This window comes from Diadema setosum, chromosome 1 (genome assembly GCF_964275005.1).
Source record: "Diadema setosum chromosome 1, eeDiaSeto1, whole genome shotgun sequence".
In the NCBI taxonomy this organism is placed as follows: Eukaryota; Metazoa; Echinodermata; class Echinoidea; order Diadematoida; family Diadematidae; genus Diadema; species Diadema setosum.
In genome coordinates this window covers 42062729-42080190 of record NC_092685.1, presented here as the reverse complement: position 1 = coordinate 42080190, position 17462 = coordinate 42062729, and the positions used below count along the sequence as shown (strand labels likewise).

Sequence of the window (17462 nt, the reverse complement as noted above, 5' to 3'; positions counted from 1 at the left end):
GTTTCACTTCCGTTGTCGGACGTTGCGGTAGAATAGTTTGGATAGAAAGCCAAACGAAGAGCACGCACTATACAGAGCGAGCGTATATAAACCACTATACCAAGAGCAATGGAGCATGTAATCGTGCACGCGTGGACAAAGCATTCCCCAAACGCTGCAACTGGTGTCTCCGAAAGCCGAATTATGTAAATGTATGCGACGCACCAGCCAATCGCGTGCGAGACCCTGCGCCGTAGCAACGCTGGGGATATTGGCGCGGCGTTCGAAAGAAGCTCGAAACTGACGAGTGCGATCCAACATAGGGTGCTTAAAATTCCATTTTCGATAGGAAAAACTTAGTCTTATGCAATGAAATTTAGTGTAGATGTAGAAAACATATCAAAGATTCGATTTCTGCAAAAAACCTAAATCGACAAAAATAATGGTCAAAATCTTTGTACCCCGCCTAGGAGGGAATTTGTGACCCGCGACAACGGTTTCAGGCAAAAGTCGGGCATTTTGAAAATTCATTTTTTCACTGAATCACATTGCCCATTTCCTAAGCTTTGCATTGATATAAAACACTTGTATTCTTCGACACCATAAGTGGGCATGGAAAGCGAAATAAAATGCACTTTTTAAGTTGTTAGGCTGACAAAATTGCGAGAAAACGGGCTTTGAAGTTTCACCTCTTACTCAAAGACAATGTCCGAGCGGCGATGCGAGGTGAGAATCACCCATCCGTACGATGGTGCCAATCGATGTTAAGCTCCGCCTCTAGCAACCACATCGCCTTCTGATTGGCTCACTGAGAGAGTCAAATTTCCCGGGCACCCTTCCTAGTAGCTCAGCGTATGGAGCCGAAACACAATGCGGTTTGCTCGGGTTTATTTTACCAGTGCGTCTTTCAAGATGGCGGATACGATAATTGCACGTATGGTGTACATTGTGTATGGTGCATGCATTACGCAATGTCATCCACACGCCATGACCATGTGCATGTAACAGGAGCGGGTGGCGAATCCACACATTTACAAATCACGTTTTCATTGTTGTTGATTTGACTTTATCATTGGCGACCCTTTTGAAGGCAGAAAAATGCCAGTGCTGGCAAGGGTCACGATTCCTATTTGTTTTGCTTTTACAAGCCTTGCATATGTTGCCTTGTTCGGTGGTGTTGATTATATCAAAACAAACAAACAAACACGTACGCTTCGTTAGTTTGGTGCGATCTTGATGTGTAGTATTAAAATATAACTGGTTACATGTGACCTCTCCTTTCCTCTCATCATCCTTCCCTTTCGTCAGTCTGCTGTCATAATTCTTACTACATGTACAAGTAGACTATTTTTTTCTTTTCACACGATTATGTCGTGCTACATGATTTTTGTTTCACTTCCGTTGTCGAACATTACGGTAGAATAGTTTAGATAGAAAGCCAAACGAAGAGCACGCACTACAGAGCGAGCGTATAAACCACTATATAGCAAGAACAATGGAGCGTGTAATCATGCACGCGTGGACAAAGCATTCTCAAAACGCTGCAACTGGTGTCTCCGAAGGCCGAATTATGTAAATGTGTGCGACGCACCAGCCAGTCGCATGCGAGACCCTGCGCCGTAGCAACGCTGGGGATATTGGCGCGGCGTTCGAAAGAAGCTCGAAACTGACGAGTGCGAAGCAACATAGGGTGCTTAAAATCCAATTTTCGATAGGAAAAACGTAGTTTTATGCTATGAAATTTAGTGTACATGTAGAAAACATATCAAAGATTCGATTTCTGCAAAAAACCCAAATCGACAAAAATAATGGTAAAGATCTTTGTACCCCGCCTAGGAGGGAATTTGCTCTTGCGACTTTTGCCTGAAACCGTTGTCGCGGGTCACAATTGATTGAATACAAAAGGTGTGCAAAAGAAAGTAGTGACGAGTGTTTGGAAAGGGAGACAAATCTCAATCTCATGTTCAGTTTGTTGTCTGTTTTTTTCAGAATGGGGGACACTGACATGAAGAATGCCATACAAAGAAAATAATCGCCATTAATGTGAAGTGATGCACCCAACATACAATAACTGTAGAACACTATGTATGAATTAGTTACTGATAAGAATATTTGAAAAAAAAAAATGTGTGCATTTTATCTAACTGTATAGAGTAAAATACCCAATATGTAGCAGGGTGCCTATTTCTGGCAGGGGCACTTTCATTCATCAATACAACAGCTAATGAAAATCATGTGTGCTTAGTCCCACTTTAGAACACAAGCAGGAGTTACTCGAAAGTGTATGGTAAGTGACACCTGATTGGGCCTTTTCATCAATGAATGAAATGGCCCTTGCCCTCTGCACAAAGCCTGCCACAAACAGGGTATTTTACTCAATAGTGAAGGACTAAACTGAGTATGTTAGTACTGCATACCTACATGTTGATTCATCCTTAAACCTTATAACATGATGTGATATCTTGTATTATTGCCTCTTTAGCTTTTACATCAATCATTACACAAGAAGTACTCAATGGACAGATCCTCGTCAGCAAGTGTACCAGGCCCAGCAAGCATCACCAAGAATGCAGCCATCACCCAGAATGTCACGTGTAATTATAGTTCCTTCATCAAAGCCATACAATTTTACATCTGTTTACTCATTCCTCCTCAGTAACAATTATTAAAAAAAAAAGATTTCCACCTTCTCAAATTTTCCAATGACTTTATGGTTGTGTTCTCTTACACTTGATAAGTTCTAAGAGGCTGAGCATGACACTACGAGCAAAAAAACAAAAACAACAACAAACAAACAAATTGCATTTTGAAATTTGTATTGAGGTTTGAACTTGATAAAAATTCATGTGCAGATGTAAAAATAGGTAATCAGTGAAAAAAATTGTTTACCTTCCAAAAGAAAATGGAGTGGACCACCACACAAATCTCCTGCCATAAATATGGGATTTAAAAAGCAGAGTATAATTTAGAAATTGAGAGGGATAACGAAGGAAAGAATTTTTTAATATTGCTATTGTTGTTATTCATTACTTGCACTTTAGGCTCAAAAGAGTGCTATTCTAAATGATCGTCACATAGTGATGATTCCATGTTTATATGCCTGTTACCAATGTTTTTGCATATTCTTGAATTCTTTTTGTATTTGTTCCATTAAAGATCAAGCAGAAGTATTTTTTTTCCCAAAATGCATAATTGATAGTATATTTGTGTGACTTTTTTTTTCATTTTTCAAGGCGGAGCAGATTCCCATGCAACCGATCATCAAGCCCAAGTGCAAAGTGTGCAAAACAATTGATGTAAGTGATCATCATCTCTTATGATTATGATTTATTATAATGACATTCACTTCTAAAGAGGGTTTCGATACAGTTTTAGTGATTAGCTTATAGTAGCAGATTGGCAAATATTTTTCCAGATATGGCCCAAATATGTCTTTTGCTAATTGAACAGCGAAAATAAATTTTGATATCAGTAATGTGTTTAGATGTGGAAGTATAAAACTTGAACAGTTGTTTTGTTTTTAATAGATAAAGGGAACCATTTGAAAGTGAGCAAATATTTTGCAGAGAATTGATGCCAATTGCAGTGCATACGTACATTGTAGGTGCCATATAGGGCTATGAGACAGATGGACTAAATTCCCTTTACATTTTTTTGATTCAAGTAATACTTTGTAACATCAACCTCAATTTATGTGATCCAGTCACGGTGTAGAAGCACATTTATGCGTGCCATGCATTAAAAGTAGAGCTTTGAATTACCATGGAAACCAAAAAAGCACAAATTGGAGTACACTGCTTAGTACGAAGACTGACAGCAAATATCGACATTATTTGCCAGTTGAGGATGGCAAGATGAGAATACACTCTGCTGTTAAAGATATTGACGGAGCCGTCATGACTGAGCGATTAAGAGTACGTGCATGAATAAGACAGTGGGCTTCAATCCATGGTATGAGGTTTGAGTCCCAGCCTGGCGGTAGTGCCCTTTGGCAGGGCTGCACACTAACCATTTTTTTTTTTTTTCTCCTGGTCCGACCTGTCTGTCTGACCAGTAAGTACCCAGTTTTCCCATGTTTTGCTGGTCCATTCCCCCAAAAAGTTTCTTGTCCGACAGTGATTTTTACTGGTCAGGGACCTTCAGACCAGTGCTAGTGTGCCGCATTGCCTTTGGCAAGACACTTTAATGCCCTTGTGTACTAGCTGCACCCTGTGCACGTAAACGAACTCACTTATTTCTCTCATAAAGAGCGGGATGAATTTACGGTGCAGTAGTCTAACACTCACAAAACTGACTGATATCTACAATAATCTGAGGACGCAGATTACCCTCAAAGATGATTAATTGGGAAGTTTAGAGGATATTTGCCTGAATAGTTGTTATTACAAGTAAACGAACACCCCATCACCAGATCTGAAAACATCTTGTTCGACAGGTGTCGTCGTCGGGCCAAACCTGTCCATCGTGCAAGGTGGCCCAGCAGCAGCGGGAGGCGGCCGTCGCGCAGGCGCGGGAGGAGATGGAGGAGGAGAAGCGTCGGCAGGAGCAGCAGGCCAAGCTGGAAAAGGAGCGGGAGCGTCGCCGCGTCCAGTCCGCCAAGCGGAGGGAGGAACAGGCACAGGTAAAACCTCCTTCCTTTAGTCCTTGTGATTTATTCTTATTGTAGCAGCCTCCTTACTGCAGGCTATTCCCACTTGTCATCAAGCAACATCATAAGGTGTTCTTGTCCTTTTAGAATTGCAGATGTGATTACAGCAAAAATATTGCTTCACTTTTGTCTTTCTTTTTTTTTTCTTTTGCTTGGTGTCAGTAAGTATGCTGAAGTTTTGTTAAATTGGTCTCTGTTAGAAATGATTCTCAGTCAAAGCCTTGCATTATTTCACTTCTTGAACTAACTGGCTTCTAAATTGTTCAAAGCAGATATCAAACTGGGAATTACGCATACACATACACACAAACACACCCACACACAAATGCAATACCAAATTTGTTTGCATGTAAAAGATCTGTGGCCTTATATCATATATTTTTAATATGTACATTATATACAAAGATGTTGTTGTCTTGTAATATATTTCCCTTACGCTATCAAACATTTGAGTTAGTCATGCCTATTCTTTTGTTTTCAATACTGTCAATTTCTTTTCTAGTACAAAAGGATGAGAGCATAGATGTCTATTGCATGTGTGCCATGGTGTTCTTTTTCAAATGAGTGCTGAATGTGATGCTGGTACAGCTCTGTCATGCAGCACGGTTCTCGCAAGAAATAGTGTTACTGGGTTCAGACACTAAAGATTTAAATAGCACTGTACCATGGTTTCAGTGCTTTCCGATGGAATTACCTAGGGCTACACAATACTTACTAATTGACATTGATGATATGATGTGTCGTTAAATGTCAGTTGAATAAAAAATTAGTGTGTATATCTTGTTATTGCTATCAAAATTTCCAAGATTCTCAGAGCAATTTGTTGGTATTCTGTTAAGTTGTCGAGTTTGATTCTAATTGCACTGTTGAAGCTCTTGTTGGTGAACAAAGTCTTCACTGTAGCTCTAGCAGTACATAAATGTGATTTGTTATTATTATCATTATTACTGCTAAGTGCTACTACTACTGCTACAATTAGGTTGTCATAATAAGCATTATCATTGTTATTGTTGTCATTATCATTATTACCATTATTGAAAGTATAGTAAATTATCCTCCAAACACGTATCTTATGGTCAGTCTGTGGACGAATATCTGTAAGTTTTCTCCTCAATATGCCAGTTGATATTATGTAGAAAGATACTGTAGACGTGTGTTGAAACTGCACAGATGCTTTATACAAAGTCTTGTATGCACAGAAATGTTTGTAAAATGGAAGTTTACTTATTGTGTTGAAAGTGACCTTCCATTGACTCATTTGAAAAAGTGTTCAATGTTGCCATTATGTAGTATAACAAGTTTATAATGAAAATATCTCATTATTAGGCTGCTGATCGTGAAGGCATAACAAAGCATTTTACAATTACATACAATGTACTATCATATCAACAAGAGACTTTCTTTGTTTACCTTTTCCTTAGAATGCATCTGGTACAATGTCGATGCAGGGGAAACTAGAGTGTAAGTGAATTCTTGATGGGATGTTAACCTTTTGACCCCTTGTCATGTCCCCATCGTCCTTGTCCCATCCAATCCCATTCCATTGGTCAGTGGTCAGTGGTCTTGTTGCCAACCTTGAGAACTCCATCCCTGACCCTTTGCATGCTTTGTGCCACTGCAGGAGTGCTCCAATCAGCAGCCTTGCACATGAGTGCATGTGTCGCTTAAAGCTGAAAGATATACAGTGTATGTATTAATGATGGTCTAGCTGCAAAAAACAAGAACAAACAAAGAAAAAAACAACAACATTGTGTCAGATTAAAGCTGTATTACATCTAACAGGAAGAGTACCTTCTGAGATATAGCTTTTTTTTTTTCTTTAGAACCCTGTGACCTTTTGATTGCATGTTAGCTTCTGCAATAAGTCATATTGTGTACTTCATGTATTTTTTTAATTTATTGTTTGGTATGTCTTGTAGAACCCAACATTCACAAGCATTGGAAGGCTGCTGTGTCATTGGAAAAGTGTTGATACAGATGAATATCAGGTGCTTTTACTGCAGCATATTCCAAGACCCTAGATTTTGTAAAACCTTGTGAGGTGTGTGACAGGTGTTTTTTTTTTTTCCTTATCCCAATGTACCACAGATAACTAAGAGCAGGGGCCCGTTTCATAAAACTTGTCATCAGTGACAAGTTGTCATAGATGTGACAAGCTACTGAAATATCTGCATCTGATTGGCTGAGAGCAAATTTGTCATAGAAATGTGGCAGTTGTCACTGATGACAAGTTTTATGAAACGGGCCCCTGATGTACATTCAAAAACTACAAAGACATGCAATCATGAATATGCCTTAAGATAATGGACTCTGAGAATGTGTAACTGCAGTAAAGATGCAGCCTATAAAAAGGTTGTTTAATACAATATCTGGTGCATGTATGCATCATTATCTTTATAGTTTGCATGGCTTTCAATCTGAATGATGACAGATTAAATAAGCCAGTTTGTAATTAGTTCATGTGTACATTGTTGCAATTGACCCTTCTTTTTTCTCAGTTTGTTAGGCATTTCACTCATTTTCAAAACGACATAATGAGTAAACTTGTCAGACGTAACAATTCTTGGAATTCATGTTCACACAAAGAATGATCTTGAGTAGACCAGGTGACCAGAATAAGTCCATTAATCAACCCCCGCAAAGCATCAATTTCATTGTTTTGCATCGAATACATAAATTTACAAGCTTTTTTTGTTTGTTAATATTGCCAAATTATACCAAGCTTGCTGTGAGGTGGATGTGCTGGCAAGCACCATTTGTAAGAATCGCATGGATATTCATTTTATGACAGATGCTTATCTCAGTGAATTTAAAAACCAACATGCCTGTTGGTACAAATTACATTTTTTTTCTGTTCATACACAAAGTGGAACTACAAACTGGCTTATTGTCTCCCATGTAAGTTTCATTGTAAACCAAGTGTGGACAAAAGCTGTGGGAAAAATAATGGAATGTACTCTGGTACATTTTGTGCTACAGGACTCGTAGAAGAATACAAGAAAAAAAAATGCAACACAGAGGTGTTTCGCAAGTGGGACTTATGATATTTTAGGTGGTCAGTTTATCACTTTCTATGTTTTTCAAACTGCCTTATATGACATCAATATCATATTAGTCATCTACAATGTAAGAATTCGCAGCTTACTTTTTCTGAAATATTTCAACAATTTCATAGCTCAGTGCATGATGCTCCCAGTTCATTTATTTCACTAACAAACTGTAATTTCTAACATGAATTTAGTAAGTTGTTTCTTTATAGGAGTTGTAGCAAAACTACAATCTCTTTTCTTTTTTCCCCCTTTTATTTTGCATATGCATAAAGTATGTTGCTTCTTTCTTCATTGCATGGGTATTTCATCGTGGATTGTGTTTGCAGGCTTGACCTAATTTCTCAAAGAAATATTCAAGAAAAACTGCTCATTGTAATGATAAACGAATTTGACCAGATGAATACTCATTTCCAATGGAAATTAAACTTACAATGTATGAGAATAAAAAAACAAATAAAGACAGAATAAACTGACCAGAAAGAATATAAATTATGAGTGGAAAAGTGAGCAAAGAAAATGGTATACCATCGGGAGTCGAACCCGAGACCTCCGGATTGCTAGACCGGTGCTCTACCGACTGAGCTATAGAAAGCACTAGTACAGTGTTCGTCCCAGAAACCCTTAATTCTCAATGCTCGGGTGGTCAGAAGCTATAGCAGTGTGTTTGTGTGTGACACACACGCACACACTTAAACCTGGCATAAACCCGAAGGATAATTCAACTTGGGGATAAATGCGAGGGATCACTGAAGTGATGCAGCTTTTTGAGTTTGTAACAAATAAAGACAGAATAAACTGACCAGAAAGAATATAAATTATTAGTGGAAAAAGAATAAAAAAACAACAACAAACAAGTAAAGAAACACTGCCCCAACAGCAAACAAATGATAGACAATGCTCTTACTTTGGATGCACTTCTTTGTCGTTACCTCTGTTAAAACATTTTTCATGAAAAAAAAAAAAAAAAAAGTGAAGAGGAACATGATTGCAATGTTTCCCGACACGGAGCTCACCCTCGTTGAGATGCTCCTGGAGTCGTGCCAGTGGGACAAGGAGACAACGAAGGAGGCGCTGCTCGCCCTGGGAGAGACCATGACTGTGCAGGTAAGCAGTACCCCGGGTATCCGCTGCATGCATTCGTTGTCCTGTCGAGTCACACAGCGCAGATATCTGCAGAGGTTTGTGTTTGCTGGTGCGGGAGAGGCAACTGGGTCTTGGCGTCGGGTGCAAATTTAGGACACATTGCCTACACGTTATACCTCTGCATGTCCTTTTGATAGCAACTCTTGCTGGAAATAATGTCCATTGTCATGGTAATGACAAGAATCATGCTTCTTGACAGGGTTTTGCTACAAGTACAAATGTACGTAGTTGCTATTCTAGCAGGGAGGTGTTACAGAGATGGAGTGGCAACTCTTCGTAATTCATGCAAATGCATGTTTGGGTTCAAGGCGTTACAATGGGATGTCTAGCATTCCATTACGCTTTGAAGTCATGCTCGGCGCCGCTCTGGTTTGCAAGACGAAGTTGGGAGACGAAGAACGCATTTCACCTTTCGTTGAATTACAAGTTCTATTTCACCGTAAAATTTTAAATGAAATAGAAATGTCTACTCGAATTGATTTAGAATAGTTTAGGAAAGAATTCAATATTATAAACATGTATTTTTAGTTTCTTCGTAATGCGCAAATCAAAATAAAATGAAAATTAGGCCCTCTTAAAAACCTAATATTTTTCTATAATGCGCATATTTGTGCATGTTAGTTGTTTAATCTTTTAATCTGGGATATTTTGATCTTTCAAATACAGTACTCCGCTAAAGCGTATTCCAGAGTGCTTTTAAACTATTTGCTGTTAAAAATGTTAGTTTTACACTGCATTTTGGTTCGCTGCTCCAATTCAAGTTACACAAATTCGTTGTTGCCATCACATTGAAAGAGAGAGCGAATTGCAGTAGGGGCAAGTATTTCTAGATGTGAGAGCGCTAGTCCCGATTATTGATGCTCTCTTTTGTCAAAGCACATGGGTAACACCTGTAGTTGAACGCATAACTTCTCGGCGGCGCCGCGCATGACTTCAAAGGAGAGCAGTAGTTGTCTCTCCTTCTCTAGCACCTCCCTGATTCTAGTAAGAGTTGTTATCCCAACTATCTTTTTTATGAAATGTGTCCCAGGTGTTGCAATTACTGTATGTCTGATGTTACATTTCTTGGGTAACTGCATGATTATAATGAAGCTAAACTGATAGTCTTTTCTTGTCCCTCATAATGTGTAACTTTGATTTATAACTGTAACTTCATAACAATAAAGTTAGAAAGTCTAGTACAAGATGTTATGTATTAAAAATGTGATTATGTATTGTGTCTGAATTCATGTACAGTGTATATATATGTATACGTTCGTGTATATGTAGTGTACGCAATAGACTGACTGTAAACAGTGAAAAAAAAAAGTTGTTGTCAGTAAACAATATCTTTTATCATTTTCACCTGGGTTCGTCAAAACTGATGAAATGGTTTGTAGAATGCAGTGTGCATTTCATAATTTTTAAATCGGTAGCCATGATTTGTGTATCATGGTATTGGAGAAGAGTAGGGCCAGCTTCAATAGCTTCTTGTAAATGTTAAAGGGATGGTACAGTTCTGGCTGAGACCTAATTTCAGGTTTCTAACATTTTTCGGTGAGATAATGAGAAACCTCTTATGAAATATGAAAGAGCATGTAATTTTATGAGGAATTCAACGTTTATTTGATGAAAATTGGTTTTGAAATGGCTGAAATATCCAAAAAAGAGCAATTCTAATGAAGTGTGGGACCCACACTTTATTACGATCGCTTTGTTTTACTTTGTTTTTGGATGTTTCAGTCATTTCAAGCCCGATTTTCATCAAATAAACTTTGAATTCCAGTTAAAATGGTAAGTTCTGTACTACATCATAAGTGTTTTCTTGGTATCTCGTAAAAAGTTAAAAGCCCAATTCTCATCTCCACCAATACTGTACCATCCCTTTAAGTCGTTGATTTTGGTTGAATGTACAATGAATATCATTCAGTGCTAATCCTATTGCAAAACTATTAATTCCTGCACTGCTTTTAGCACTCAGAATCCAGTTGCACATAACTTCTTTCTGTGTCTATAATTTCAGTGCATGAAAGTTATGTCATTGTATGAAAATCAGCAGGGGGTTTTAGGTTTCCTTCGAGTTTACGAGGTACAGTTGTATCATAGGGTACTTAATGCTCATGACTTGTGTGCTTCTGGTATGATTTTGTTAGTAGTCTTTAGTTGGGTTAATTCAAGTTATTCAACAGTCTTTGCTTGTTGGTATGATGCTGGAAATTATTTTTGTATTCATGTTGATTATACTTTGTTAACTGCAATAATTGTAATGATTTGTTTGTCTGTGTTTTATTGTTTGATTACTGATTTGTTAAACTGTGTTTTATTGTTTGATTAATAATTCCTGATACGTCAATACTTAATTACACTGGCGATGAAAAAAAATACTGAAATGAAAAGAAATGTGATTTTTTTCGGATGTGTAGAAACATGTTTTTGATTTTCTTTTCATTGCGAAGCAGCGTTTGTACTGAACCTGTGTTGTAATGTTATTTATGTTTCTGTCTTTAAGTATGTGTATGCAAGTAAGGGTCCATTACTGGTATAATCTGATATAAATATGTTTACTGTATCTTTTCTGTATTATACTGGCATTATGCACAATGTATGCATTTGGTCATGTCACTTCGCATACCTTAGCGTATTTACTTTACACTGTGGTGCTGCAGATGGGTTTTACAGGTAAATATGTAGGCCCACGTGTGATAACCATACTGCATGCCGAGCTGTAGCTGGCATCATTAGGAGTGCGATTTGAAGAAGATGAAAATGATAGTGTACTTTAGTAGGAAATCACATGCAATAACAATGTCATCTATTTCTTTCTTTTATGAAAATTTGTGATATCTATGTATGATCACTCAAATTATTTCAAAGTACTATATGCATTGCAGATTGTTCAGCTCAGTTTTTTTTTTTCCATAGTCAGTACAATATATGAAAATTCAACAAACAGTCGGCATAATTATATGCAAAATCAATATACATTTTATGTATTATGTATGTAAGAAAAAGTTGAAAGTAAAGATATAAAGCAGGCAGGGCAGAAAATCCAAGGTAAATGTAAATGGGTGTAAAGCAGACAAAAATGAAAATAACACAAAAAGGACCATTCTTCAGAAGATTCTGTTTCCCAATACTGTATGTTGTTCTATATTTCTCTGATATATATGTGAAATGAACACATGTGCCTATAAGGTAAAGTTAAAGTTGTCCAGGCCTCACTAGAATAGCCCCAGTTGTGCATAGGTTATCATCCTATGTGATTTTTTTGTTTTCATAATTTCAAGTCACATCTTTTTTTTTTCTTTTTTTTTTTGGTGATAGCATCAGAAATTTTTGATGAACTCTGTTTCATATGTAAACACAGTGTTTGACTTCATCAACTAATTTTGATGAATTCTGTTTCATATGTAAATGCAGTGCTTGACTTCATCAACTAATTTTGAATGGAGCAATAAGAAATTTTGAGGAATTTTAAAAAATGGGATGAGGTGAACCAAGTAATCTTAGATAGGTTAACTCTTCTGACTTAGGAGTATTTGACTGAAATCTCCATGAGTTGTAGAAGCAGAAATTGTTGATATTTCATTCTTTTCATATGATGATTGTTTGAGTGTTTTTGTTCTCTCGTTTTTGTTTCTGTCCAGGGTCACCTGTCAGAGTCCAAGAAAGCTCATGGTGAGTTGGGGAGATTTCAGACCAATTTAGAATGAAATAGAAACAAATTACAATTGTATAAAAGGTTGTCATTATTGAGATGTTGAAAAAGCAAACACACAATCGGCAGTGTATAATATTACTTCTCCGTCCTCATGTAGTCTAGTAGGAAGAGATGTTTTGCTTTATTTGAGACAATGAATTACCAAATATTTCCTTTATGATTCATTTTCTTCCCTCCATATCTTCAACTGAATTGAAGCAGTTGCTTACATGATGATTTTAATCAGCATTGAAGTAATTTCTCTTAAGTTCTGCTTACTTGAAGGGGAATGAAACCCAAATATACAATATGTAGATTGAGTGAATGCAGCAATGTTACTTGAACACATCAGTGAAAGTAGTTTGAGAGAAATGTGGCAATCTGTTAAAATGTTTTGAATTTTTAAAGTTCCAGTGCTGCCATCACTGGATGAGAACATTACAACTCTGTGACATCGTGTATGGAAAATGGTTTAAAGAAAATCTAAAGAAAATTCCACAAAATTTCATCTTTTATGACAATACACTTTCCCTTAACTTCTTACTGACTTATGCTAAGGGTAATCTTTTCTTTAGCTGGAAAAGTGAAAATATGTGGAATTTCTTTTGTATTTTCTTTATATCATTTTTCATACATGACATCCCAAAGTGTCATCTTTTCATCCAGCATTGGTGGCACTAAAGCTTTAAAAACTCATAACTTTTATACAGAATGATGTCTAATTGTCCTCAAACTGTCACTTATGTGTTCTGCTAATATCGCTGCACTCACTCAATCCACATGAACAGTATATTTGGGTTTAAACTTCCTGTAATGCACACACATTAATCATCAAGGGTGTGGTCCCTACCATTGTATATCGTGGAATAAGTTTGGTCACCCCTGACCTCTTCCCCCCCCCCCCATACCTCAAAACTACAACAAAATACAGAAACAAAACAGAAAAATGAATGGTTGTTTCAGTTTATGGGAAGGTGAAGAAAGCGGTCCCCAATGCCACTGATGAGATGCTCTACCAGGCGCTCGATGCCACCAATTACGATGAGGTTCAATCCATCGAGATGTTGAAGATGATGGTGATGGGAAAGACTCCGCCCGGAGCTCGTGAGAGATTTCAAATTTTTCTCCCTGCTGCAGTCTGCCTCAGTACTGCCGTAGAGCAAGAAAGAGCATGTGTTGCAAATCTTTCAAAGCGATGTAATAGCTATCTAACTTCTTCATCTTTCAGCTTGCTTGAGGAATAATGTACATACTATCCTTATGTCCATCCTGTGCATACATACTGTATACGCCGAATATTTCGCGAGGTTTTTATTTTTGCGAATTTCGCGAGTCAGGTGCTATTCGCAAAATTAAAGACATATGCGAAAATATTGACTCTGATCCTGATGTGGATGTGACGTATGTGTGTTACCCGTTCAGTCCAGGGCTCCACGATGGCGAATTTAACCACTCGTGAAATCGTCAGGAATTCCCGATTTGCAAAAATGTAGACTGGCGAAATATATGGCGTATACGGTAGTGTGTGTAAGAAATATCTCGCCGCACATCTGTGTCTTGGCTAAAAGTTAACTTTATATTTGAGCAAGGTGGCTGGAGTTTTCCTTTCTTTGTCTGTCATTTCCTTTGTACAGTTGAAGACTTGGTATTGGCCACCTTGGTTTTCTTTTGTGTTTCTGTTCCTTTTTCATACCATGGCAAAGCATGTAGTATCATCCTTGATAGGTGACTCTTGTGCGCTTCAGTAGGAGGGGGATGGATAGTAGAAACAAATGCAATAGCATTTATGCCTCTGCCTCTAAGAATACTACATGTGATGTGGCACATTGTACTCTTGGGGTACCGTCATATCACCAGTTATGTCGTTATGTGAGCCATCTCTTGTTCATAAGATGTATGATTGATACACAAATTTAACAATCGGCGATAACTACTCCAGTGCCAATTCAGCACTGCCATGATCATGTATAATGTAATATGATAATGTTATGCAATGATGATAATAATACTTTAAAAAAAAATAAAATGAAATATATATATGTATATATATATATATATATATATATATATATATATATCATTGAGGAAATCAGATGGAAAAATGTTAGGCCGGCGCATTTGATCTGTGTGGTATGCAATTTCTTGTCTTTTCCTATGTACAATCTGTATAATTGTTGATGGTGATGCTACCAAAAACACCATCAATGAAATGGACTGAACAAAATGTGACAAAATGATAAGGCAATGAGAAACTGAATTCAAATTGTAACTGAATATTAACACTGGTCACAACATCCCTGCAATACAGGATGGGATTGCTTTATCTCGCTGTATTCAATTTTTGCACAAGAGTAGAGTAGGAAATAACTTCAATACAGCTCATGGTACAGTGTGGTTGTTGCTATTGTTGTGTCTTGACACTGCCTCTTCTGCTGCACGCACATCCAAGGCATGGCCGGTAGATCGTCACCAAGCCGATCAGCGACCAGTAGCCCGGCGCGGCAGCTGAGGGTCTCTTTCCCGGAGACCTCGTTCACGACGACCGTCACCACGTCAGAGACCGACTTGAGCAAGTGTCCCTTTAAACTTTAATTCCCGGAGTGTCAACATTGCATGCTCATTCGTCTTCCGTATATACCCCAATAAATTTCACTCCCTCGTGCTGTTTCCCATATTTGTTTCATTAGGATATTAATTGTTTTGATTTTTTTTTTTAAAAGGAGAAGAGCAGCAATGCCATCAAATTTGCACAAATTGCGAAGAAATGCCACTCCTTCTGGAACACCTCCCTAATAGTATCACTGTATTGTCACTTACCTCTCACTCTCCACTCCCTTCCACATCCATGTGCATCATATAATTGTGCAAAGTTTGCCAATTCAGCTTATTTTCATGTAGTTGGTTGGTTTATCAACTGTATTCAATCTTTATGTGTACTTTCAAGACAAAAGTTGTACTTGTCAGTAAGGAAGCTCTTCTCAAGTCACGCCTCACATAGCAACAGTTAATGCATGCAAAGTGCACTCAAAGTACTGTCAAACTAGAAATATTTGCCTGCATGAAATTTTTACCAATTTCTTATTCAAAAGGAACCAAGATTCATGGAATCAAAATGCACACGAAAGTTCTCATCAACCGCACTATTGCATTAAATACCAGTGGCAGTTCGTGAAAATTTCATGCCGCAAACAAAGGCCGTCAGTTCCAATTCGCAAAAGTTTCATTGCCACAAATTTTTCTGGTTTTACAGTATTGAAATGCTTTGAGTATGTAAGGGTCCATGTGAATTGGAGAGCTTGTACTACACTGTATTTCCTTCAAGGAAAATATCTTTAAATTTGAATACAACTGTACAATGTACATACATGTACGTAAACTGACCTATTGAGGGTATGCCATCCTCATCGGAATTCAAACAAAGTTCAAACTAAACTTAGCAAGGTCTGTAAAATCCACAAGTCTATATATACAAGTATTTGATATACCACAGGATGATTTGCAGAAATCATCACATAGAATGGATGTGTGTGTATGTGTGTGTTGAGTTTTCTTCTCGCAACTGCATTGTACTTAATATGCACATCCCTACCAAGCAAGCACAACTCTGCTCAGGATCGTGACCCAAATTTTGAAATTTGTACAGTGTGAACAGAAGAAGTGAGGCTTTATTTCGCAAGTTTGGGTCGCGATCCAAATTGCACAGATTAATGCAATTTTTTGGCAAAAAGATGCAAAGTTGTACAGTGTGAATGGTCGGGCCTTGCTATTTTTTTGAGCTGTAGCACGCAGCGGTTTATTACGTTGGCACTGTGACGTAGTATGCATACCTATTCATGTGTTATGTGCAGGCCAGCTCTTCACAGCTAGTTGCAATCATTGTTTCGAAATTTTTTACAGTAAGAATGATGAATAGGAAATATTTGACTTTTTCACAACCCAAATTTTAAAAGTTTTACAATAGGAACGTACCTGTTGTTGCCAGCCCTGTTACCAAGTGCAGTTATGCTTTGCTTGCATACAATGTATACTATAGTCACATTCTGCCCCAAACTTGAATTGACTTTGGAAAGAAGAGATGGTATTTTAGGGACAAAAAAGGTCTGCCTCTTTAGATTATCTCTCAGATTCCTAGTCACATGTGTTCCAAAGATTTGTGCCATTGTACACACCACGTTTCCATGTATTTTCGTAGACATTAGTGCATTTGTGTATATCTAGATGTCAAAACTCGTACTGAAGTGTACCGACTACTCATGTAATGTGTTTTTGTCATTGTTTTTTTTTTTTTTTTTTCATGACTCTGTGATATATCGTCGCTGGGGTGACAAGACCTTGTATCTGCAATTTTGGTGAAAATGACTTTTTTGGATTAATGGTCAAATAATGGGTTAAGTGATGTCCTGTCCAAATCCCAACTGTCTTACTCCAAAAATGAAGCCACCATGGCATGTCAAAGGAAAGGCTATCCCATTCACTATAGTGCTTTGGCCGCCATGTTTTTTAGCTCTCCTGAACATTTGACATTTTGTAGACGATACGAGGTCTTGTCGCCCCAGCGACGATATGGAAGTAGTTGTCTGTATTTCATTTTAGCTGACCTGTGTTTTATACTCCTTTCATATTTGGTAGATGGTAGAAGACAAGGTCATTGCATCAATTCAATAGTTAGTGCATATCTGTTTCTACTGCTGAGAAGTATGTAATATTCATATCAATTGATTAAGTCATATCATGACATCGATCTGTGGAGATGCATCATCAGATAAGCACTCTGTCACGTGCAAAATATCGGATACAGCTCGTTATTCCGAAGGTTCGTTATTCCGAAGGCTCTTCAGTCCGAAGATTCCTTATTCCGAAGGTTCGTCTTTCCAAATTTCATTTTCGGATGAACAAATCTTCGGAATAACGAACCTTCGGAATAACGCCACAAATGTTTGGATTAACGAACCCTTTTTCATTT

General features: G+C 37.7%; 1 protein-coding gene across 1 annotated transcript in view; it reads left to right on the top strand.

Moving 5' to 3' along the window:
• Window positions 1-17462, top strand: part of LOC140237192 (uncharacterized) — a 35615-nt gene that overhangs the window by 2574 nt on the left and 15579 nt on the right. The window contains exons 2-6 of the mRNA XM_072317169.1: window positions 2462-2573; window positions 3213-3275; window positions 4415-4600; window positions 12447-12477; window positions 14949-15068. Of these exons, the coding sequence (XP_072173270.1) occupies window positions 2462-2573; window positions 3213-3275; window positions 4415-4600; window positions 12447-12477; window positions 14949-15068 (512 nt within the window). The remainder of the gene's footprint in view (window positions 1-2461; window positions 2574-3212; window positions 3276-4414; window positions 4601-12446; window positions 12478-14948; window positions 15069-17462) is intronic.